At 42.3% G+C, this 25194-nt stretch overlaps 2 protein-coding genes across 8 annotated transcripts in view; one reads left to right on the plus strand and one right to left on the minus strand.

Moving 5' to 3' along the window:
* Nucleotides 1-23851, minus strand: part of TPGS2 (tubulin polyglutamylase complex subunit 2) — a 60582-nt gene extending 36731 nt beyond the window's left edge. Inside the window, exons 1-2 of one of the 2 annotated variants that reach the window (XM_059409507.1) lie at nucleotides 23551-23851; nucleotides 15051-15130 (exon numbers count right to left, since the gene is read on the minus strand). In XM_059409507.1, coding sequence (XP_059265490.1) covers nucleotides 15051-15130; nucleotides 23551-23728 — 258 coding nt within the window. In that variant the 5' untranslated portion in view covers nucleotides 23729-23851. The remainder of the gene's footprint in view (nucleotides 1-15050; nucleotides 15131-23550) is intronic. The other variant, XM_059409506.1, reaches the window with a different exon arrangement.
* Nucleotides 23789-25194, plus strand: part of KIAA1328 (KIAA1328 ortholog) — a 325611-nt gene continuing 324205 nt past the window's right edge. For 2 of the 6 annotated variants that reach the window (XM_059409499.1, XM_059409500.1), the window contains exon 1: nucleotides 23789-24089. In XM_059409499.1, the coding sequence (XP_059265482.1) occupies nucleotides 23789-24089 (301 nt within the window). Of the gene's footprint in view, nucleotides 24090-24220; nucleotides 24352-24735; nucleotides 24873-25194 lie in introns of those variants that run through there. The other 4 variants (XM_059409505.1, XM_059409501.1, XM_059409502.1 and 1 more) reach the window with 4 other exon arrangements.

The following is a 25194-nucleotide window of genomic DNA, read 5'->3' on the forward strand; positions in this document are numbered from 1 at the left end:
GTTTGAGAGGAAAATCTGGGCAAAGTTCTGATGATATTGAAGGAAAACGATCACTGCCATAAATTCCAGACCCATGCTCCTAAATTACCTTCCGAAACAAATTATTGGATAAATGAGAATATCTTCAAAGAGTATAGACTTCTAGAACATTTAATGAAATAAACCTAAGAGTTCTGAAAGTTCTTAGAAAGTAAAAATGCACAACAGGACATGAACAACTGTCTCATATGGATAGCAAATCATCCAATCTGGTAACGGAAAAGAATAAAGAAATAGTTTAGTATCCTTTCAAGAGGTCCCAGGAGCACACCCTTAAGTTCCAAGTAACTCACATCTGTGCACATGCCTGATTGTCTTCTCTAGCCAATGAAGCCCCTGGAGCAGACAGAAGAACAGGTTCTTCACTTCCTTTCCTGAACCCTTCGGGCTGGATTTTTATCATGGTTATATAGACAGAAGGGGAACGTATCAGTAACTTCACCCAAAACTTTTGGCTTATTGGACCCCCTGTGAGATGAGATACTGAACACTGCTCTAGATCGAATTGCTGGTCAGTTCTAGGCAGGCAATGCACACAAGTTAGAACCTAGCAGGACAATCTGAGTTTACTTTCCAATTCTGCCATTAGCTCAGTGACTATGAGGCCACCCGAACTCTCTGAATCCAGGCTCAAGAATAATCTCTAACACAGTCTAAAAAACCACCGGAGGCAGGAGAGGGTGTGAGCTTGGCAGGTAATTAAGATTTTAGAACAGCATCTTCAAGAAACATAGGTGAGAAGAAAACTTCAAACTTGCACGTGATTTTAAGCAGCGTTTTAAAATTACTATATTCCCAATAGATGTCATTTTAATGAAATGGGTTATTCATTTTCCTGATCTATGAATGAAAATACACATTGTCATCAATTTTGTTTGATCTTTTGCCATCTAGTTCCCAATTTCACAGATGTGCAACCTAAAGCCGTCTTAGACTTCTCAGCTTATTTATTTTCCTACCTAGTAAGTTGCCTGGATTTGCTCCTAGTGCCTCCTGAATGGCACATCCTATGTGCTCTCAGAGAGAAAAAGTGTGTATACAGAGTGACTTTCTCCAATCCCCAGAACCCTAGCACAGGAAGCCTACAACTTTCAGTGTTCTGACAAAATCCTTGTTCCTTCTGTCACCAGCTAAGTCCAGCATCTACTCTGAGATTGTTGGTCCCTAGTGCCACCTAGTGGTGGAGTGTGAAAACAATGGTCTATCCTTTCTAACCTGGATTCCATGAAGTCCTAGTTGAGAAGAGCTAAGGTGGCATTGGTCATCTTTTAAGTTAAGCTGCAGAATTCCAGTAGCAATAATTGTAACATTTATTATGGTATTTATTTTACTCAAAGAAGAAATTCTGATATTATTTTATGACATCACAGAAAAAATTATTTAGGATTCATAAACACAGAACAAAAATCAGTGAAATAAAATTTTCATACATTGAAATATTAATATAAACATACAAAATATCACAGAGACCAAGTTCATGAAAATCTTAAGCCTGCATTGTCACTCTTATAAAAATTACTGTGGGCCCTGGTTCTGCTGTTTCCTGGCTGCAGACCTCACCACAGGGCACCCCAGACTGTGGCTGGTCCTCCAGGGTTTCATTCCCTTCCTTCAGAGTGGGGCGCTCAGAGTACACTTTAAGGTGGCTCCTCTACCCTGGCAAGTGACTTGGAGTTACTGACAATTTAATTTCTCTCTTGTCCAATTGGAAAGAGAGTGCTCTTCTGTAGGTAAGAATCTGCCAATTTCAGAGGGCTTCTCCCTACCAGGTTCACGCTGTCTTTATTTTGTGGGGCATGGGGAAGATAAGCAGAAAGTGAATTAAAGAGGGAGTATCAGGCTTGGAAGGAGGATTTGGGGAGAAAGTCAAGAAGGGAGAATCTCACTGCTGACGAGTTTCTGAAATAATAAGGTGGCATCAACATGATACAGCAATCTCTGTAGCCCAATGCTGATTCTGTCACAGAGATCCCAATTTTTGTTTTTCTTTTCTTCTAAAGCAGCTAACTACAATAGCTTCCTTAAGCTATGCTAGACAGAGGCCACCACAAACTATGTGACTGCTGCATACACTCTGGTATTTTGGGAGCTATCAGCTTCATTTCCAGAAAACCTTCCTGAGCACTGCCTGAGCCTGGAGGGAATGGCTAAGAGCTGTCCACTTTCCCCTGCTTCCCCCACCACTCCCTCCTTTTCAGAGGGCACTGGACTGGGGAAGCGGGCTGGGCAGAAGATGTAGGGTCAGGTAGGCAAAGGGGCTACGGCACAGAAATTCACATTTCTGAAAGTGCTTGTCCATGCTGGGCAGGCTCTCCACGTGCCGCATTTGCAACCACAGCAGAGGAGGAACTTCCCAGGATGCCCACTGCACTAAAATCAAACTGGAAACTGAAGCGGTGAGGACAACTCCCTCTACCAAAACTCTTCTCAGGGAGGATGTCCCATGTAGTAAAAGAAAACATGGATGGGCTGTGAAGGCCTAGTGAGAGACCTCCACGAGAATTCTCAAACACATCCTCAAACTCCCACCTAAAAAGTGGGGGGGCTAGTTAACTGGAACCTCTGTCTTGGTGGTGGCCTTCCAACAGCAATGCCCCTGGCTTAACTAGTCAAAAGGTTTCTACATCTGGGGGAATTTGTGGGAGAAACCCTGGCCGCTGCAGCCTCCTTGATTCTGAGACATTGGCTGTGCAGCCTGATTCTTGGGGCCAAAATTAAAGAATGCTTATGGAAATGAAGGTGGGTCACCTCAGGAAAGTTCTATATTCTTTCTGACCTTTGTATTTTATCTATTTCACTCATTTAGTAAAGATAAAAAAAAATTTTTTTAAGTGTTATGGAATAAATACCATACTGGGCACTAAGAACCAAAAGGAATGGAGCTAGGTTCAGAGAAGGCTGTGGCATGAATTACTTACTTAAATCCATCTTCTTCCTTGACAGAACTCTAATTTTGTCTGAGATGGCAATGTGCCCAGTTCATTACTTGTTTTTAGGCCCTCCTCTACAATAAGTGCAGGACATTCAAATGTAAATCCAAGTCCAATGAGTGGGGGTGGCTTTAGAAAAACTTCTGTTCCCCTGTTAAAAGGTGACAGATACAGCTGGCAACTTCCCTTACTTCTTCCTGCCCTGAGCTTGCAGGTGACAGGTGGGGCTATAGCAGTCATTTGGCCCCTTAAAAGACAAGGCTGAGGGGCACGTGGGTGGCTCAGTCATTAAGCATCACCTTTGGCTCAGGTCAAGATCCCAGGGTCCTGGAATTGAGCCCCGCATCAGGCTCCCTGCTCTGAAGGAAGCCTGCTTCTCCCTCTCCCACTCCCCCTGCTTGTGTTCCCTCTCTCGCTGCCCCTCTCTCTGTCAAATAAACAAATAAAATAAAATTTTAAATTTAAAAAAAAAAAAAGACAAGGCTGAGAGAATTAGTGATAATGGCTTAACAGGTTAGGGCTGATGAAACTACTGCAACTGTCCACCTCAGGTCTTATTATGCAAGAAATATTCATTCCTATTTGTTTAAGCTATTCTTAGTTTAATATTATATTTCCTTGAGCCAAACACATTTCTAATTTCTACAGAGACAAATATGTATCTTGTAAGTGTGGAAATAACGGGGTAGAGGGTGGTGCCACAGACTCCAAGGAGAGAGCAGGGCAGAGAAGGGAGTGGTGGACAGAATTGCAGGAGATGCCACGTGAGACAAAGATGGATTCAGCAGTGACGTGGTCCCCAGTGATTTGCGGCAGCGGTGTCCACGGAATGGCAGTAGAGAAAGAGAGGCTGTAGAAGGATGAAGACTAACTGGGAGGTGAAGGAAGAGGCTGATAACTTCGACCAGGGGTTAGCAAACCATGGCCCCCTGAATATCTCCACCCTGCCACTGTTTTTGCAAATGTTTTCTGGGGACCCTGTCACGCCCATACATTTCAGCACTTCCCGTGCCTGCTTTCAGTGCTACCATGGCAGAGATGACTGGCTAAGGGAGAATATAGCCCCTGAACCCAAAACATTACTCTCTGATCTTTAAAAAAAAAAAAAAGTGCACTGACGCTTGATTTAGACCATTTTTCCACATGCTTGGCTGTGCAAACAAAGGCACAAATGGCCAAGTAGCTAGAGGAAAACCCAAGGTTACAGGTTTTGTTTTTAATTTTAAAGAGATGAGGAGACCTTCTAGAATGGATGCCAGTGGAGCAGCAAGAAGCAAAGCCCTGGAGAGGGAGGGACTGAGCTGTGGAGAACACAGAAGGGCTCCCAGAGCAGAACAGGAGCACGAGGTGAAGGGCTCCCTGGTGACAAAGTGTCACGGGCTGCTCCCTCCCACCAGGAAGGCTTATAGTAGATTCAGAGCAGGGCATGTGAAGGACAGATCTGCAAGAAGGTTCAGAACCCACTCTCTGTAGACTGTAGGAAAAGTGAGCCTACAAAGAGAGGAGATATTCTGCCAAATCATTTGGTCTCTGTAGGCCATAGTTTCACCATCAGTAAATTGAATTTTTATCTGGGGATTGGAAAGTCTAACCAATCAAGAATTGTGAAGCTCTCTGCCAACTATGAAATGCCACTGAAATACTTAATAATAGGACTCTCCTGACACCAGGATGCTGTGAGTGTGAGGAGGCAGATGCTGTCATCGTGCCTGAAAGATGAAAAGCTCCGTACAGATATTGGGTCTTATGAACTACCATCATCACAAGAGGCAGGCAGCAGGCACGCTGTACATGACTCAGACAACTACACCAACCAGGCAGACTGGAAGTGCTTTATAAGGAATAGAAACGGGGGAAACACATGAACATGGAAAGAAGTGGTTCTCTTATTCCTCCAACCTGAGGAGACTGCAGCAGGTATATGGTCACTTAAGTTTTAGTTTTTAGCCTTTTCTTCCCGTGTTTTCCCCAAAGAATCACAAAATATTAGAACTGGATGAGTCCATTCAGTAATACTGATTTCAAACCACTTCTTTCATGGACGATGAACAGGAGACCCAAAGAAGATGTATCATCTAGCGATGGGCCTAGAGCTGCCGAAAGACTTCTTCCTACTCCATCCAGACTGTTCTCCTCGCATTGGTGCGGCCCCAGCCTTACTCCCCTATCTTATCTCAGTGGGCTTCCCCAGGAGCCACATCTGTCCTGAGGGGCAGGGCAGCAGTAGCGGCCTCTTCTGGGAGGACCTCTATCACCCTGGTGTACTGAGCAGCTGTGGACAGCAGGTGTCCCACATGGTAACTGGGCCCTGGCTGGGGTGTTCTCTAAGCAGAAAAGTCTTTAAGGCCAGTTTTCTAGAGAAGTGGGAATCATCAGCCCCTGGAGACCTTCCTGCTCCTCTGGGATAGGCACTTCCTGGGGCAGACACAAGTCAGGGAGCCCTACCAAGCCTGCTCCTGTGCAATCACACTCTTCAGGAACCACCTGGGTAAGTACTGGGGTAAGGGAGTTTCAGATGGGCTCAAAGATTCTGCCCTCCACTGCTTAAGTGACAAAAGTAGGTACCAACAAATAACACATAAAATTCTACCTCTATTTTGAATGAAAACCTTACTCTATTTCTAGATATGTCTCCTCAGGCAAGGGAAACAAAAGCAAAAATAAAGTGTTGAGACTATGCCAACATAAAAAGTTTTTGCACAGCAAAGGAAACCATCAATAAGATGAAAGGCAGCCTACTGAATGGGAGAACATAGTCACAAATGGTGTATGAAATAAGGGGTTAATATCTGAAATGTATATAATACTTTTATTTTAAAGATTTTATTTATTTATTTAACAGAGAGAGAGAGATCACAAATAGGCAGAGAGGAGGAAGCAGGCTCCCTGCTGAGCAGAGAGCCCGATACAGGGCTCGATCCCAGGACCCTGGGATCGTGACCTGAGCAGAAGGCAGAGGCTTTAACCTGCTGAGCCACCCATGCACCCAGTGAAATTTATATAATACTTCTACAATTTAACACCAAAAACTCTCAAATAATCCAAATTAAAAATGAGCAAAGAACCCGAATTTTTCCGAAGAAGACACACAGATGGCCAGGAGACACATGAAAAGATGTTCAATATCACTTATCATCAGAGGAATGCAAATCAAACCGTGATGACAGATATCCACTGTACAGCCTTCAGAATGGCTCAAATCAAAAAGAGAAGAAACAAGTATTGGTGAGGATGTGGAGGAAAAAAAAAAGCCTCTTTGCACTATTGGTAGGAATGTAAATTGGTGAAGCCATTGAGAGAAACAGTATGGAGACTTCTCAACAAATTAAAAATAGAACTACCTTATGATCTAGTAATTCCAGAACTGGGTAATTCCAGAACCCCACCCCCCACCAAAATGAAAACACTATTTCAAAAACACACAGGTATCTCTAAGTTTCTTGCAACATTATTTGCAATAGCCAAGATATGGAAACCAAGATGAATAAAGAAAATGTACTATATATGTACAATGGAATACTATTCAGCCATACAAAAGAATGAAAAAAAATACAATCTTGTCATTTGCAACAACATGCACAGACCTACAGGATATTATACTAAATGAAATAAGCTAGAAAGAAGAAGATAAATACCACATCATTACACTTAAATGGGGAATCTAAAAAAACAAGCAAAGAAAAAGTAGAAACAGACACCAAAGTGCAAAGAACTGATGGTTGCTGGAGGCAGAGGATGTGCAAAAGTGGTTAAGGGGAAGGGGAAAGTACAGGATGAAATGAAATGAATAAGTCACGGGGATAAAAGGCACAGCTTAAGAAATACTGTCAATGGTACTGTTATAGCCCTGTATGGTGACGGATGGTAGCTACATGTGTGGTGAGCAAAGCATACTGTGTAAACTTGTCAAATCACTACGTTGAATACCTGAAACTAATGTACATCGAAAGTCAACTATGCTTCAGTAAAAAAAAAGAAAAAAAAAAAAAGAAAAGAAAGGAAAGGAAAAGAAAAGAAAAGAAAAAATTATTACAAAAACCTGTTCTTAATAAGTCCCTTTCAAAATTGGAAAAAATAGCTCTGCAGAAAAAGGTACGTATTAGTAAATTTGACATACATTTCAGGAAGTCCATGAACCACTTCCCATTATGGACTCTTCAGGGGTCCCAATAGCACACTACTCATTGGTCACCCTCCATCTACCCACACAACTAAAAGTGTACTAACAGTGATTGTCTCTAAGTGGTGAAGTCCTATAGGACTTTTCATTTTTTATTTTTTTTGTGTATTTTCCACATTTTCTGTAGTGACCAGGTTTTATCTAGCATAATCAAAAAAAAAGTGTGAAAAACTGAGTCTTAAAACAAAAGTACACAGTCCAATCTCCTTCTATTGTCTTCATCCACACATTAGCTTTTTTGTATCCCACAAGCCTCCAAAAAGCTCAACCAAGGAACCACTCAAGTGAATTTCTGTTACTGATCCTAATACTATCTGTGCTTTAATTAAGTGTGGGATATCACCAGTAAAGGACTCAATGGGAAATTCCAAATCAATGTATCTTATTATTCTGGGTGCTTTCACAGAAATTTCTGCAACTGAGTATGCCTGAAGAAAATGCTGCATTGATGGTTTCAGTAAGCTAAAAATCTCTCTCACACTTACCCTTTACTTCTTTCAGATCTCCAATGGCGATTAAACAAGTGCTATCACCACCTTCCCCTAAACGTCAGTCTCAGCTGAAGAGAGCCTGATAAAGATGCATCTCAAGAAGGCAGATTAGATCTGTATGAGATCAGAGGCACATTCCAGCCCTAAAAACCAGGCATGGAAGGGAGGCTCCAAATGAATAAACTACAAGTTCAATGAGGACAAATGAATAAAGTCATCTTAGAGAGTTCTGGGGGAATATCTAGTGTAAGACACAAGGAAGACTATGCCTCAGAAGTTACTTCATTAAATAAGATACATGATATGATACACCCTTAATGGTGTTCCACCCAGGATAAGGCATTCCTACCCTCTCATCCTCCCACCCAGGTCTATGAACTCTGCTTTCCAAGCCAGGAATCTCCCCTTCTTAGGCAGATAGGAAAATACTACCATCTCGCTCTCACAAAAGCAGCTCTCCCTAAAGGATCAGAGGACCGTAACAAGGCCAGCAAAGCCAGGCTGGCATAGCTGCACCAGAAGCAGGCTCTGTCCAATCAGTGAGTAAGAAGTCAAGAGATATACACTGTTCTAGAATCCTCTTTTCTATTATGAACTGTGAATGGAAATGAGGGTGTGAGCTAAGACAGCCCATGAGGAGCTGGAGTGGTGGCTGAGCTGAGGTCCAGGAGATAAACCTGAACTACCAATTACTGAGCTGCCCGAGAAAGTGCTGCTGGTTCCACCCAGGGAGGGTGAGCCCTGCTGGCAAATCCTGAACCTGCACACATACTGTGCTGTGACCAGGAGGAGGCTGCCACAGTGCTGGCCTCCATTACGGGGACAGCCTGGCAGAGCGGACATGGCATGTGCTTAGAGGCAGGTAACTCTGCGTTTGAATTCAGGCTCCACCACTTGGTAGCTATGTGAACCAGGACAAATTCTTTCACCTTCCTGAGCCTCAGTTTCTTCATCTATAACATGAAGGTATCAATACCTATCATGCAGGGTTACTATATGGATTAACTAAAATAAATTAAATGACACATGTTAACAGGTACTCATTAAACGGCAGGGTAATTTTTTGCCCTGTTGTCAAATCCATTTGCTACTCCTCAGACAAAGTGATTTTTCCAAAGCAGAAATCTGACCTTCCTAGTTCCCTACTTAAAACATTTCAATGGTTCTCCTTTGCTCTCATAATAAAGAGCAAACACCTCCTCTGAGTGCAAAGGGGAGACCAAAGTGGCAGTACGAAGGTTGGAATCACAAAAGGAATAAAAATGGATTTTGCTATAAAAAATATCAAAGAACTCACAAAAGGGATATAAAATAACATATCAAAAATGGGGAAGAGAGGAGAAAAGAATGGGTTTGAACTGAAACGATCAACTTCAAACATAATGCTATATGCAGGAGAGGTTATATGCAAACCTAATGGCAATCATATAAAAAAACCACTGATAAATATGCAAAATATAAAGACAAAGAAATCCAAATATACCATTAAAGAAAATCAGCAAAATATCAAAGACAAGAAAGGATCTGAGAAAATCTTCAGAAACAAACACAAGTAATAAAGTAGCAATAAATATGTATCTATCAATAATTACTTTGAATGTAAATGGACTAAATGCTCCCATCAAAAGATAAAGGGTGACAGAGTGGATAAAAACACAAGACCCATCTATATGCTACCCACAAGAGACTCATTTTATTTTTTTAAAGATTTTATTTATTCTTGCGAGAGAGAGAGAGAGAGAGAGAGAGAGAATTTGCAGTGGGAAGGGGCAGAGTGAGAAGCAGACTCCCCACCGAGCAGGGAGTTCAATGCAGGACTCAGTTCCAGGACCCTGGGATCATGACCTGAGCCCAAGGCAAACACTAAACCTACTGAGCCATCCAGGCGCTCCATATAAGAAACTCATTTTAGACACCTGCAGATTGAGAATGAGGGGATGGAGAAACATCTATTACAGAAGCGCATGTCAAAAAAAAAAAAAAGCAGGAGTAGTAATACTTATATTGGACAAAATTTACTTTAAAACAAAGACTGTAACAAAAGATAAAAAAAGACACTATACCATAATAAAGGTAACATTCCAACAAGATATAACAATTATAAATGTTTAGGCACCCAACATAGAACACCCAAATACATAAAACAGCTAATAGCAAACATATAATAATGCTATTAGAGGACTTTAATACCTCACTTATATCAATGGATAGATCATGTAAACAGAAATCAACAAGAAAACAGTGGGTTTGAATGACACTCCAACAGATAGATTTAACAAATATATTCAGAACATTCCATTCTAAAACACCAAAATACACATTCTTCTCAAGTGCACACAAAACATTCTCCAGAACAGGTCACCTATTAGCCTACAAACCTCAATGAATTCAAGAAGATGGAAATCAGGGGCACCTGTGTGGCTCAGTCGGTTAAGCATCTGCCTTTAGCTTGGCTCATGATCTCGTGTCCTGGTATTAAGCCCTGTGTGGTGGGCTCCGCTCCCTGCTCAGCAGAGAGTCTGCTTCTCCCTCTCCTCTGCCCCTCCACACCCCTGCTTGTGCTTTCTCTCTCTCATCTCTCAAATACATAAAATCTTAAAAACAGAAATCGAAATCATATCATGCATATCTTCTGACCACAGTGCTATGAAATGAGAAGTCAGCCACAAGAAAAAATCTGGAAGGACCACACACACACACAGAAGTTAAATAATATGCTATTAAACAATGAATAGGTCAACCAGGAAATCAAAGAAGAAATCAAACAAGAAATCAAAAAAGTAAGCGGAAACAAATGAAAATGAAAATACAATGGTCCGAAACCTCTGGGATACAGCAAAAGTGGTTCTAAGACAGAAGTTTATAGCAAAACAGGCCTACCTCAAGAAGAAAAATCTCAAACAACCTAACCTGATACCTAAATGAGACTGGAAAAGAATAAAAAACAAAGCCTAAGAGGAGCAGAAGGAAGAAAATAATAACCCTAGAGCAGAAATAAGTGATATAGATACCAAGATAACAACAACAACAACAACAAACAATAAAGCAGATCAATAAAACCAGGAGCTGCTTCTTTGAAAAAAAAAAAAAATCAATAAAATTGACAATCCTCTGGCCAGACTTATCAGGAAAAAAAGAAAAAGAATTCAAATAAATCAAAAATGAGAGAGAAGAAATAACACCACAGAAATACAAACAACCATAACAGAATATTATGAAAAACTATATGCCAACAAATTGGATAACCTTGAAGAAAATGGATAAATTCCTAGAACATATAAACTCCTAAAATGGAAACAGGAAGAAATAGAAAATCTGAACAGACCAATAACAAGCGAAGAAATTGAATGCTAAAAACACTCCCCAGAAGTCCAGGGCCAGAGGGTTTCATAGGTGAATTCTACAAACATTTAAAGAGTTAATACTCTTCTCAAACAACAGAAAGAGAAGGAAAATTTCCAAATTCATTCCTTAAGGCCAGCAGTACCCTGCTATCAAAACAAGATAAAGACATAACTAAAAAAGAGACATACAGGCCAATCTCCTGGATGAACATAGATGCAAAAATCCTCAAGAAAATACTAGCAAACCAAATCCAACAATACATTAAAAAAAACACAAAAAACAAAACCCAAAACAATCCTGTTTCCAATTGCACTAAAAATAATAAGATACCTAGAAATAAACCTAGCCAACAAGGTGAAAAACTAGTGCTCAGAAAACTATAAAACACTGATGAAAGAGGGGTGCCTGGGTGGCTCAGTTGGTTCAGTGTGTGACTCCTGATTTCAGCCCCAGTCATGATTTCGGAGTCCTGGGATTAAGGACTCTGTGCCCAGCAGGGACTTGGCTTGAGGATTCTCCCTCTCCCTCTGCCCCTGCCCCAGCTTGCAGGCTCTCTCTCTCTTTAAAAACAAAAACAAAAACACTGATGAAAGAAGTTGAAGACAATGCATATGGGAAAACATTCCATTCTCATGGACTGGAGGAACAAATCTTGTTAAAAATATCTATGCTAGAAGAAGGGGCCGGCCTTCGAGCAACAGCGATGCAAGATGGCAGCCACCATGGGCTCAGGAGTAAAAGTCCCTCGCAATTTTCGACTGTTGGAAGAACTGGAAGAAGCCAGAAAGGAGTAGGAGATGGCACAGTTAGCTAGCGTCTAGAAGATGACGAAGACATGACACTTACAAGATGGACAGGGATGATAATTGGGCCTCCAAGAACAATTTATGAAAACCGAATATACAGCCTTAAAATAGAATGTGGACCTAAGTACCCAGAAGCACCCCCCTTTGTAAGATTTGTAACAAAAATTAATATGGGGCGCCTGGGTGGCTCAGTGGGTTAAGCCGCTGCCTTCGTCTCAGGTCATGATCTCAGGGTCCTGGGATCGAGTCCTGCATCAGGCTCTCTGCTCAGCAGGGAGCCTGCTTCCTCCTCTCTTTCTCTCTGACTGCCTCTCTGCCTACTTGTGATGTCTCTCTGTCAAATAAATAAAAAATATTTAAAAAAAATTAATATGAATGTTAATAGTTCTAATGGAATGGTGGACCCAAGAGCCATATCAGTGCTAGTAAAATGGCAGAATTCATATAGCATCAAAGTTGTCTTGCAAGAGCTCCGGCGCCTAATGATGTCTAAAGAAAACATAAAACTCCCTCAGCTGCCTGAAGGACAGTGTTATAGCAATTAATCAAAAAGAGAATTCACAGGCCCTCCCCCCTCCCCCATTCGATTTAAGCAGTCATTTTCCACAGTAGTACATTTTCTAGATACGTCTTGTAGACCTCAACGTACTGGAAAGGAAGCTTCCATTCAAAGGCAATTTATCTTAAGATACCGTAAACGTTACTAATTTTTTGTCCATTTGAAATATATAAGTTGTGCTATAAAAAAAAATCTATGCTACCCAAAGCAATCTACACATTTAATATAATCCTGATCAAAATATGAACAGCATTTTTCACAGAACTGTGAACAAACAATTTGTGCCATGCCACAAAGAACCCAAATAGCCAAAGCAGGTTTGAAAAAGCAAAGCAAAGCTGGAGGCATCATAATTCTGGACTTCAAGTTATATTATCAAGTTGCAGTAATCAAAACAGTATGATGCTGGCATGAAAAAAGACAAAGAGATCAATACAAATGGAATAGGAAACCCAAAAATAAACCCACAATTATATGGTCCCTCTTTGACAAAGCAGGAAATATTACATCCAATGTGAAAAAGACAGTCTCTTCAACAAATGATGTTGGGAAAACTGGACAATGATGTGCAAAAGAAAAAAAAAGAACCACTTTCTTATACTGTACACAAAAATAAATTCAAAATGGACTAAGGACCTAAATGTGAAACCTGAAGCTATAAAAATCCTAGAAAAGAACACAGGCAGTAACTTCTTTGACATCAGCCAAAGCAACTTTTTTCTAGATATGTCTCCTGAAGGGAAATAAAAGCAAAAATAAATTTTGTGTTGGGACTATATAAAAATAAAAAACTTCTGCACAGCAAAGAAAACAACAAAAGACAAGCTACAGAATGGGAGAAAGTATTTGCAAATAACATATCTGATAAAGGGTTAGTATCCCAAATATAGAAAGCATTTATCAAACTCAACATCCAAAAATCAAATAATACAATTATAAAATGAGTAAAAGATGTTTTTCCAAAGAAAACATACAGGTGGCCAACAGACACATGAAAAGATCCTCATCAACACTTGCCATCAGGGAAATGCAAATCAAAACTACAATGAGATACCATCTCACACCTGTAAGAATGGCTAAAATCAACAACACAGAAACAACAGGTGGTGGTGGTTGGCAAGGATATGGAGAAAAAGGAACCCCTTTGCACTTTGGTGGGAATGCAAAACAGTGCAGCCACTGTGGAAGACAGTTCGGGAGGTTCCTCAAAAAGATAAAACTAGAACTAGCCTATAAACCAGCAATCACAGTATTGGGTATTTACCCAAAGAAGACAAAAACAGTAATTCAAAGAGATACATACACCCCCACATTTATATAATAGCATTATTTACAATAGGAAGCAGCCCAAGTTTCCATCTATAGATAAAAGGATAAACAAGATGTGGCATATACATACAATGGAATATTAGCCATAAAAAAGAATGATATCTTCCCATTTGCAAGGACATGGATGGAGTTAGAGTGTATTATGCTTAAGTGAAATAAGTCAGGGAAAGACAAATATCGTACAATTTCATTCATATGTGGAATTTAAGAAACAAAACAAATGATCAAAGGAAGAAAAGAGAGAGACAAATCAAGAAACAGATTCTTAATTATAGAGAAAAAACTGATGATTACCAGAGGGGAAGGGGTGGGTTAAATAGGTGATGGGATTAAGGAGTGCACTTGTGATGAGCACAGGGTAATGTATAAAAGTGTTAAATTACTATATTGTACACCTGAAACTGATATAGCACTGTACATTAACTAAAAGCTTAGAGGCACCTGGGTGGCTCAGTTGATTAAGTGTCCAACTCTTGATCTCAGCTCAAGTCATGAACTCAGGGTTGTGAGATCGAGCGCCATGTACTTAAGATTCTCTCTTCCTCTGCTCCCCCCTCTCCAAACCCCCACAAAAGAACAGTGCTGGTCCTTGCCAACCGCTCTCCCTTGCTCTCCTGTGCACCAGCCACAGGGACCTGCTTTATGCTCTTGGAAAATTTAATCCTTATCATTTCAAAGCCTTTACACAGGTTGAAAGCCCACTTCCCAGATACCATCTACCTGGTTAACAGCTTCTCCTAATCTCTTTGGGAAAAATCTTTAACCTCCAGAGTAGGTCAAGCTTCCTGACAATGCTGTTTGCCTGCTTCTCTCACAGAGCTAAAACTGCTTGTTAATTATACTCATAACGATCTATGCTATGTTTTAGACAGTAACATTAAGAGATAAGGAACTGGTTTTTGATTATCACTGAATCCCCAGGAATCAACACCAATCATAATGCCTGGTTCCATTTTAGAAACTTAAAACTTGTACTGAATAAATAGATACAAATTCAGAGAGGAGGCGTTGGGGAAGCAGTAGCTATTAATCTGGTTAGTACTTCTCAGTAACACCCACATTCTGCCCAGCATGCTTATTAATACTAAATTTTTCCTTCCTTGCTGGATTTTTAGCTCTGTTGCATAAAACTCTGAAGTTCCACTGCCTCCAAATGACAGTGGGGCTCAGAGGAGATGCTCCAGGCTGGGGAAATGGTATGGAATTGAAGGGAATGCCCAAATAGAGAGAGAGAGAAGGGTGAACTCTACCCTAAAGGCAGCTGTGGCCTGAGGTAAGAACAAGCTTCCTGCCCTAATTTTTCCTTCTTAGGAAGGTTGAGAGTTGAGCTCTCTTTGTAGGGATGTGAGGATTCAAAAGGGCAACACTCACTTGTTCCCATGAAGAAATCATATGACGTTCAGCAGGTGGTTTCTCTATGATAGTCACCTCTGTCACACCTGGGGAAGATTCTGGAAGAGGAAAAGAAAGTCTGTAAAATTTCAGTGGAAGTGCTCTAACATATTTCAATACTAGAGGCTGATTGTTGAGGAGTACCTAGGAGTATCAGATTCCTTTGAGTAGCCTTTATTATCCCTGTGATAAGAAACAGGAAGAACTGTCAGTCCTTCAAAGGCGCTCAGTCCCACAACCTAGGACCAGCGATCAACGTGGTAGAAAGAACATCAGAACACCTACTGCACTCAGTCACTGTTCTCGGTACTTCAGTTGTTGAACAAAAATCAGAGATTCTACATTCCTAGTGATTTTGTACCTCAGCTTCTCACTTACAATATGGTCAGAAGAAATAAAGAATAGCACCTTAATAAACTTCTACAAGATACAAAACTTGTTTGCTAGTTTTTCTTCTAAACAAAACCCATCTGTACTCTATGGGATCCCAGATGTATAGTATAGGCTAACACTATGAAAACTGGATTCCATCCAGAAATATAGTGAAAACAAAATAAATCATTTCTCTCAAGTCTTGAAAGCAGAAAAAGGTCTCCTAATAACCTCTTTGTGGAGCTATGCTCTAGCATTCATTCTGAGGTAAAAAAGAAGCCACCTGACTTGGAACAGACTTTAATACCTCCTCCTACATTCTCTAGTTGTCTGTTTACCCACACTCAGGATTTTAGAACCCTTAATCTAAGACATATACTCTGCTATGGGTTGAACTGTGTCCCTCACAAAAAATATACGTTGACGTCCTAACTGCCGTTCCTCAGAATAGGACTTGATTTGGAAAGGTCATTGAACATAGAATTCACTAAGATGAGGTCACAGTGGAGTAGGGTGGTCCCAAATCCGATATGACTGGTGTCCTTATGAAAAGAATGCTTTGTGGAGAGACAGAGGGAAGAGGGCCACATGAAGATGGAGAAGTGGAGTAACAGATCTGTGATACAAGGAATGTTAAAGACTGCTGGCAAACCACTAGAAGTTAGAAAAGAGGCAAGGCAGGTTCTTCTCTTCCAGGTTTCAGAATAAGAGTGACGAGGCCAACCCTTTGGTCTGAGGCTTTTGGCCTCTAGGACTGTGAAAATAAGTCTGTTGTTCTAAGGCACCTGGTTTGTGGTATATACTATGGAGAACTAGCACAAAGCCTATCCACTTTTCTCCCTGCGATACTGCATAGATTATTCCCATTGTCACATTGTTTTAGGCCACGGTCACTGCAAGTGTAGGTATAATCGAAGCCAGGAACTCTCTGTGCTCTGATCCATCCTCAGCCATACCCACACAGGACTTTCTTCAGACCCAGACTTGCTTCCTATCTGATCTAGAGGGTTTTCCTTGTGGTCTGGAGGACAAGGCCCTTCTCTGTCTGGTCTTAACTTCTTCCACCCTGTAGTCCAAACCCTCTGTTCCAGATGTGTCAGTTTCCTCATTGTCTCCACCTCTGGGCCCTCCCTCCAGAACGAAATCTGTACTTAACCTCTGACTATGCTGTATTCCTTTCCTATTATACACACCCAAACGTGTCCACCTACCCAAGCCCTACCCATACTTCAAGGCTATGCTAAGGTTCCACTGACTCCATGAAACCATTTCAGATGACTCTAGTTCATCATGATCTCTGCTTCTCCCAATATCTGAACCCATCACATGCAAGCCTGGAGCCACATATGTTTAAGCTTTTTTTTTTTAAAAGATTATATTTGAGAGGGAGGGAGACAGAGAGGGACCACATGCACAAGCAGGGGGAAGGGCAGAGGGAGAAGCAGACTCCTCACTGAAGAGGGAGCCCGATGTGGGACTCCATCTCGGACCTGTCCCAGGATCCTGGGATCATGACCTGAGCCAAAGGCAGACAGTTAACCGACTGAGCCACCGAGGTGGCTTTTTAAAAATATTTTATTTATTTAAGAGAGAGACAGAGAGTGAGTGAGAGAGCGCACATATGTTTATACTTAATTACATTCTATTTTGAACCATATTTTGGTTATTTACGATAATACTGAAAACAGGTAATGTATTGAAAAGAATTTTTAAAATCTCTAAAGATAAGGCAGACAGTTCTCATCCAGTTTAATGTATAAAATGGTTCCTGAACCCAACCCCTCCAATATTTTTGTGAGGGGGCTTCCCCATGGCAACAAGCAGTTCTCAGATATCCTGGTGTCCTACAAGGAAACAGCATCAGATACCACAGGGTGTGGGTTCAGTCTAGAAGACTGCCACCCTCCCCACCTCAGACACCAGGGATGAGTCCAGTTTTATTCCTCCGCTTCCTCACCGACCTGCTACAGACTGGGGCTTCTCAAGACCCCCTCTCTCCTTGTACTTCACACACCAGTCAACAGCCCAGACAATCACCTATACTTCTCACTGACTGGCTGTAAGTCAGGAGGTTCCTAAGACTCCCTCCTCAGATTCCATTTATTTGCCAGAAGGGCTCACAGAATTCAGAGAAATATTTTACTTATTAGATTACTGGTTTATTATAAAAAAATATAACCTAGGAACAGCCAGATGGAAGAGATGCTTAGGACAAGGTATGTGGGGAGGGGCACGGAGCTTCCTTTCCCCCTCTAGGCAGGCTACTTTTCCCACATCTCCATGTGTTTACCAACCTGGAAGTTTCTGGGTTTTTATGAAGGCTTCATTACATAGACACAATCAATTAAATCATCAGCCAGTGAGGACTGATTCAACCTTCAGACCCTCTTCCCTTCCCAAAGGTCAGGGAATGGGACTAAAAATACCAATCCTCTCATCACATGGTTGGATCTTGGGGCAATCAGCCCTCATCCTTTAGTGCTTTCCAAAACTCACCTCATTAACGTAATGAAAGATCTTTACCACTCTCAAAACTTGGGAAATTCCAGGGTTTGGGGAGCTGTAAGTCAGGAACTGCAGACTAAGACAAAATACACATTTTTTGTCCTGAACATCCATGCCCTAAACGACATGGGTTTGAACTGCATGGGTCCACTTGAACACCTATTTTTTTCAATACAGTACCATTAAATATATTTTTTTCTTATGATTTTCTTAATGACATTTTCTTATAGAAAACATAAAACATACAAAATAATGTGTTAATCACCTTGGTTATTGGTAAGATTTCCAGTTGACTGTAAGCTATTAGTTATTATACAGATTCTCTACTGCAATGTTGGTGTGGGATGGGGAGAGCAATCAGCAGCTTAATCAAGCTTTGTCAAGGGTCAGCTGTCATCTGAGTGAGCAAATATATATTTCTTATAAATCAGAATATCACAGTGTGGTTCACTGATTCTGTAATCATGTTAGTGTCCTTTCTATGCATCATAAATTTCCTCCAAGTTGTCACAAAGTTCCGATCCTGAGACATAGCTGAGACATAGCAACATCCCAATACAGGAGGCTAAGAATTCTGAACTCCACATATTCTACTCTTGCTTTAGGCATTCACTAGTGTGACTGTTAGATGAGTCTTCACCTTTCTTACCATTCAGAGAGACAATAATTATAATATTTGCCTTGAAAAGTGAAACAGAAGCTGCAAAGGTAAAGGTGCTCTAGAAGAGCAAAAAGTATCATATACATAATTTTTTTTTCCTGCCTTCTGTTCAATGTCCTTTTAAAGATATTGGGAACCATGGTACCATGGTGGAAAAATACCATGTGCTTCAAGCCGTTAGACCTGGGCTAAGCCCTTGCGATGCCCTTGACTAGTTAGGATGGAAGATGCTGTCCATCCCCTCAGAGGTGGTGACATTTGGCAATGCTCCACCAAAGCTAAGACAGTGAAAAGGAAATGTTATTATTCACATTTTATAGCAAGGACATTGAGGCTGAGAGACTAGGCCACTCCAAGGGGTGAGGCTTACTCCAAGTATGGGTCTAATTAAGAGTTTATGTGCAATATTCTTTGTGTGCCTCTTAGCAAAGCCCCTTAGCAACTACCCTATGGAAATGCAGAGCCTAGCTTCAATCAGTCTCAGCAGCCTACTATTCCAACTTTTGTAGGACAGAATAATACAGAATTCTTTGTTAACAACCCAGCTGGCTGCATAATGATGTCATCTGACTACACCCACAGGGTTGTCTAGTGTCTAGGGTTGCTGGAGGACACACACTTAATATAAGTACCTGACATGAAGCTTTTGATTGCCAACCCTTCCATTTCAAATACATCCATCTTAAATAAATTGCCAGCTGTATGACACAACTACTAGCTAAACAACTAGAAACCAGGACACCCCACCTGGTGAAGTTTCTTCCTCTTTTCTTCCTTCCTTCCTTTCATTCATCTGACACAGAGAGAGCGAGAGAGGGAACACAAGCAGAGGAAGAGGGAGAGGGAGAAGCAGGCTTTCCGCAGAGCAGGGAGCCTGACTCGGGGCTTGATCCCAGGGTCCTGGATCATGACCTGAGCTGAAGATAGACGCGTAACAACTAAGCCACCCAAGCACCCTATGAAGTTCCCACTTTTAAAAGCCCTTGGTAACCCAGGGAACTGATGGCTTGACTCACCGTGCTTTTCCTTCCCACATTTAAGTTTAAGAGATTTTATTTATTTATTTGTCAGAGAGAGAGAGTGTGTGCACACAAGCAAGAGGAGTGGCAGGCAGAGGGAAAACCAGGCTCCCTGCTGAGCAAGGAGCCCAGTGTAGTAGGACTGGATCCCAGGACTCTGGGATCATGACCTGAGTCAAAGGCAGATGCCTTATAAAACTTTATACTCCAAAACCCAAATAATCCAATTATAAAATGGGCAGAAGACACGAAGAGACATTTCTCCAAAGAAGATCTCCAAAGAAGACATACAGATAGCTCACAGACACATGAAAAGATGCTCATCATCACTTATCATCAGGGAAATGCAAATCAAAATTACAATGAGATATCAATTCAGTCCTGTAACAATGGCTAAAATAAAAAACACAAGAAAAAACAAGTGTTGGTGAAGACGTGAAGAAAAAGGAACCCTCTTGCTCTGCTGGTAGGAATGCAAACCAGTGCGGACACTATGGAAAACATTACAGAGGTTCCTCAAAAAATTAAAAATAGAACTACCCCACAACCCAGTAATCACACTACTGGGTATTTACCCAAAGAATTAAAAAACACTAATTCAAATGGATACATGCACTCCTATGGCTACTGCAGCATTATTTACAAAAGTCAAACTATGGAAGCAGCCCAAGCATCCACTGACTGATGAATGGATAAAGTTGTGGTATACAAATACAATGGAATATTATTCAACCCTTAAAAATGAAATGTGGCCATTTTCAACAACATGGACAGGGCTAGAGAGTATCATGATAAGTGAAATCAGTCAAAGAAAGACAAATACCATATGATCGCACTCATATATGGAATTTAAGAACAAAAGAGTGAAGGAAAGAAAGAAAGACAAACCTAGAAACAGATTCTTAACTACAGAGAACTGATGGTTACCAGAGGGGAGGTGGGTGGGGTAATGGGGGAAATAGAGGATAAGGATCGAAGAATACACTTACCATGATGAAAAAATTGACTTAAAAAAAAGAATTACATTTTTTAAAAAAGGAGAGAAGTCTAAGATGGAGAGAGATATTATACAGTTGAACCTTGAATAATGCAGGGATTGAAAATGAAGTTGAAAATCCATGTATAACTTCTGACTCTCCAAAAACCTACTGGGAAGCCTTACTGAGAACATAAATAGTTGATTAACACATATTTTGTATGCTGTATGTATTATATACTGTGTTCTTACAATAAACTAGAAAAAAGAAAATGTTAAGAAAACCATGAGAAAAAATACATTTATACCACTGTGCTGTAAAAAAAATCCATGTCTAAATGAACCCACACAGTTCAAACCCATGTTGTTCAAAGGTTAACTGAAATTGATCTTGTTGCATCTCAGGTAGATCTTACACACTCTATTTAATCATCTGTTACCAAAATGTAACATTTCCTTACTCCTTGTTCCACTGAGAAGGAAACACTTCATTATCATAACAAATTTTTTCCTCAGTTGATTGTTCAGCATTTCATTTTCTGATTTTACCATGAGTTCTCTATAGGTTCTATTTGCTCTTGTTCGTCTTGTGAAATCGTGTTTAATAAGATCTCTACTTTAATGATACCCTTTCCAGTCAGTTGAGGCAAAGTCCAGATATTTTAGCAGGTTTTTTTGTGTAGGGGAGAGAGATGTGAGCTTTCCTTTTTCTTTGCTCTTTTATCATCAATGTCAAAGGACTCTTCCTTCTTTTCTGCACATTTTCTCCTCTTGAATGTATGTCCCTTTAAATTGCATGGCCAACCCTTTAAACAGTACCTACTTTGAAGTCACTTTCCTGCAGCCCTGCTCTGATCTACCCAGTGTTCAGTACTGTTGTACTTTGAGACTGGAGTGGTTTTAAACTTTCTGTTGCTTCAACCAGCCTCTTTGCTGGCATCATTTCTGGCTCTACCTTTGCTTGCCACAGAGCTTTCTAGCAGTGAAGGAGTGGAACAGGCACAGTGCTGGGATTTGTAGTTTTTTCTCTTTTTACTCATAGTTATTTTGCACTTCTGGCATTCTCTGTATTTTAAGTAGTGTTGGGCTTGGTTTTCGATAGAATTGTCATAGTTATGGAGTTATTTCATGCATCATTTAGAGAGGAGATTTTGGTGTAGTAGTTTGCTTACCACACACCCACCACTGACCCTGTCAATTTTCAAAACAAAAATCAAATGTGAAAAAATAAAAATATAACTGAATTTTTGACTTATGATTGTTACCTTGAAATTATGAAGTTTTGATTAAATTTATAAATAGTATTAGAATGTTTGCAGGAGGCCAGCTTCACTATAAATTTAATTACCAGAGTTGTTTAATTCCCCAGGTAGGTTTTGCCTTGTGTTAGCTGTTTGCCAGACATCTGAAATGCTTAATATTAGAATATATTAAATATTTAAAGGAAATTTAAAATGTTTACAGTTATTTATTTAGGTTTTTAAATTGATTTGACAACTTAAGAGAAACTTGGCTGGCCAGTCTTAAGTAGATTACACATTAATCAAAAGAAATATATTTTTTAATGAGGAGATAGGATATGGTTGATCTGGATGATTAGCTATCTCCTTGCCCAACTCTGTAACTTCATTTCTAAAGCTCATCGTTTCTCCCAAACATATAATGGCGTTTGGTCCTCATTTACAGCAGAATTTACTATAGACACTGGGGAATACCAAGGGAGAACAAGACAAAGTTCCTAAACTCATGGACTTCTAGTACAGAAGAGATGGGTAAATTTAAAAAAGCAATCAAGTAAGTAATTCCAAGGAGTGATAAAGCCATAAGGTTTGAAATAAATATAAAGACTAGGGAAGATAATAATAGAGAAAGGTGTTATTAGAAGTATAGTCTAAGGCTTCTCTGAAGTAATGATATTTAATCAGAGATTTGAAGAAAGTGAGGGAAAGAGAACTCCAGATTTTTTTCCCCTAGCCTAGTAAAGGCCTCGAAGCAGGCACAAGCTTTTTGAGTTTATGGTACAAGGAGGCCACTGTGGACAAAAAAAAAAAAAAAGGTAAAAATAGGTCAGAAAGATAGATGAGGGCAGATCATAACGAACTTAAGGATCGCAGTACAGAATTTGGTTTTTATTATAAATGTGACAGGAAGGCATCAAAGCATGCCACCCAGCCTACTTAGGCTACTTTTTTCTCCCTGGTTATCTGGTTAACTTCAATTTGTCTTTCGCAAAATCTAGCATCCTCTGCTGTAGGACCTCTACGGTAACTCCCTGACTCCCACAGAAGGTCAATCACTTCCTCCTGTGTGCTATTTCAGAGCCATAATAGAGGACTACTGGTCGCCTTTCACACCTCTGAGAGGACCTGGGCTGTGGAATTTTTCACAGAACTGTGTTTTGGTTCCCCACCCCATCTCTGTAGCCCCCGAGTGTGACAGAGCAGCGGGTGCTAACTAATGGTTCGGTAAAGGAAAAACCCACTCCGTGGCTCAAGCCTCAACTCCTTCCAGCCACTTGGGGTGCGGTACCCCGGAGGCGCGTGGGAATTGTTGCCCCGGGAGGCTGCGTGCGGCGTTCCCTCGCTCTCTGCTACCTGCGTTTCAAGGATACTCCACTGGCCAAGAATGCCTCTCGGGAAACCTAACGTCCCCACTGTCAGGTGCCTGCTTTCTCTCCTTTGCGCACCTTTGCCCGTCCTTTCTTGGACCTGGGGTGGGACTGGGTTGGTAGGGGGCGGCGGGGACTTCTGGGCTTCCCAGCTCCGCGCCCGAGCACTCCCGGCAAACGCTCCTATGGCCTAGTCACGCACCCCGCTGCCCTCTCCTTAACATCGGAAGTCACCGCAGCAAAGCCCACTGGCACACAGAGACCGCGTCGCCCTTCCGTGCGTCTCTGTTCATCCCCTCATCCCGCCGTCTCTTCCCACGGCTCCCCGCCCCGCTCACCTAAGATGCGGGTGATCCCCAGGGTCAGCTTCTCCAGGTGCGGCTTGCTGCAGCCCGGGGGCGGTGTCTCCTCCATGGCTCGCGTCCCCGCTCCGCGCGCGGCGGGCGCAGCGACGGGGACGGGGCGGGAGAGCGGGGCGGGGGGGAGGGCTGGACGCCGCCCCAGAGGCTCGGCCATCGAGTTCACGGCATGCCGGGAATTGTAGTGCTTGGTGCCTGAGAGCGAAGCGGGGCGGAGATGGGAGGCCCGGGCTGCTCTGGGAGTAGTAGTTCCGCGGCACACTTGTTCCCTCTTCCCGGGCGGTCGCTCCACACCACGCCACCGAGACACAGCGACTCGTCCGCTGGGACCCTACCGCCCCGCCGGGGCCGACCGCGCAAGCGGGGGCGGGCCTCTACGCGGTGCGGCCAATGGGGACTGGGCCTGAAGACCGGGGCGGGGCGGCCCCGGCGCGACGCCCGGAGTGGCGGTTGTTTCAAGATGGCGGACGTGGCGGGCCCCTCCCGCCGGGGCGCGACGGCGTTCTGGAGTCGGGACTGTATCCTTTGCCCGCCTGGCAGGGGGCGCCGGTGCCCTCCCCGGTGCGGCGAGCGGCGGGCGGTCGCGTGAGACTCTGGTGGTGGTGGGGGGGGGGGGGCTCGATGCTGTCCCCGGGGGCGGGGCCGTCCTTTCCGGCCGAGGTGTAGGTGCCGGGCTTTTCCCCGGCAGGGGTGTTAGGTAGCAGAGAGCCTGATTCTGTCTCCAGGCTCGAGCACTAGGTTTGGGGACTCAGCACTGATGTTTCTCGGCCCTCCTAGGCGGTGAGCTTTGGAAAGATGGCCTAGAATCGTGGCCCTGCGGGGGGACTGGGAGGGTCCCTCTGACCGTGGTGACCTCAGGCCGGCCGAGTCTCTGCGGAGGGAAGGGTGTTGACTGGACAGGGAACCTTTTTGTCTCGGTTTAGGACTGTCCTTGGTCTGCGTTGTTAGGAGCGAGTCAGGACCCTTTCGGACTTCGAAGGCCAGTCTGTGATGATTTACTTTCATGCTGGGATTTTCGGAGGGGTGTGGGGCTGACCGTGGTCCGGTGATGCTGGTTACGGAATAAAACGCGTTGCAAATCCTTGCTGCTGGAAGTAGTGTTGATTTACAGGTGGACTGTGGGTCACCACTGGCAGGACTGAAGTTCTGGGATTGTTTTGGGGGGGGGGGTGGTGGTGGAGAAACTGTGGAGCTTTTTATCGTTGTGGTGGTGTTCCCAGTTCAGTAACTGTGCTGAGATGTGTGACAGGACTGGTTCGTTCTCCGGTTCAGGTTGACTGTCCCAGCCTGCTCTTTTCCTGGTAAGTTCCATCCCTTTCGTTAGAGGAGTGTTACGTGAAGGAGGGCAATCCGTGTACTGCGTGCGTGCAGAGCAAGTCTTGTCTGTTTGCTAGGATCGATGATAGCATTATTTGAGGCACTGCTGTTAACTTTGCCAGAATCATTCTCTGCACACGCTACTTAGCTCCCAGTGAAACTTACAAAATTGTATTCTCAGTTTTCCTTTTTGAGTTACAGTACTAGGATTACAGGGTCATGTGGAGGGAGGGATATTTTTGCATTCCTTGCTGCTCAATGTTTAGTATTAGGCACTTTCTAAACATAATTACCATTTGTCTCTGA

This window comes from Mustela nigripes, chromosome 8, assembly GCF_022355385.1.
Source record: "Mustela nigripes isolate SB6536 chromosome 8, MUSNIG.SB6536, whole genome shotgun sequence".
In the NCBI taxonomy this organism is placed as follows: Eukaryota; Metazoa; Chordata; class Mammalia; order Carnivora; family Mustelidae; genus Mustela; species Mustela nigripes.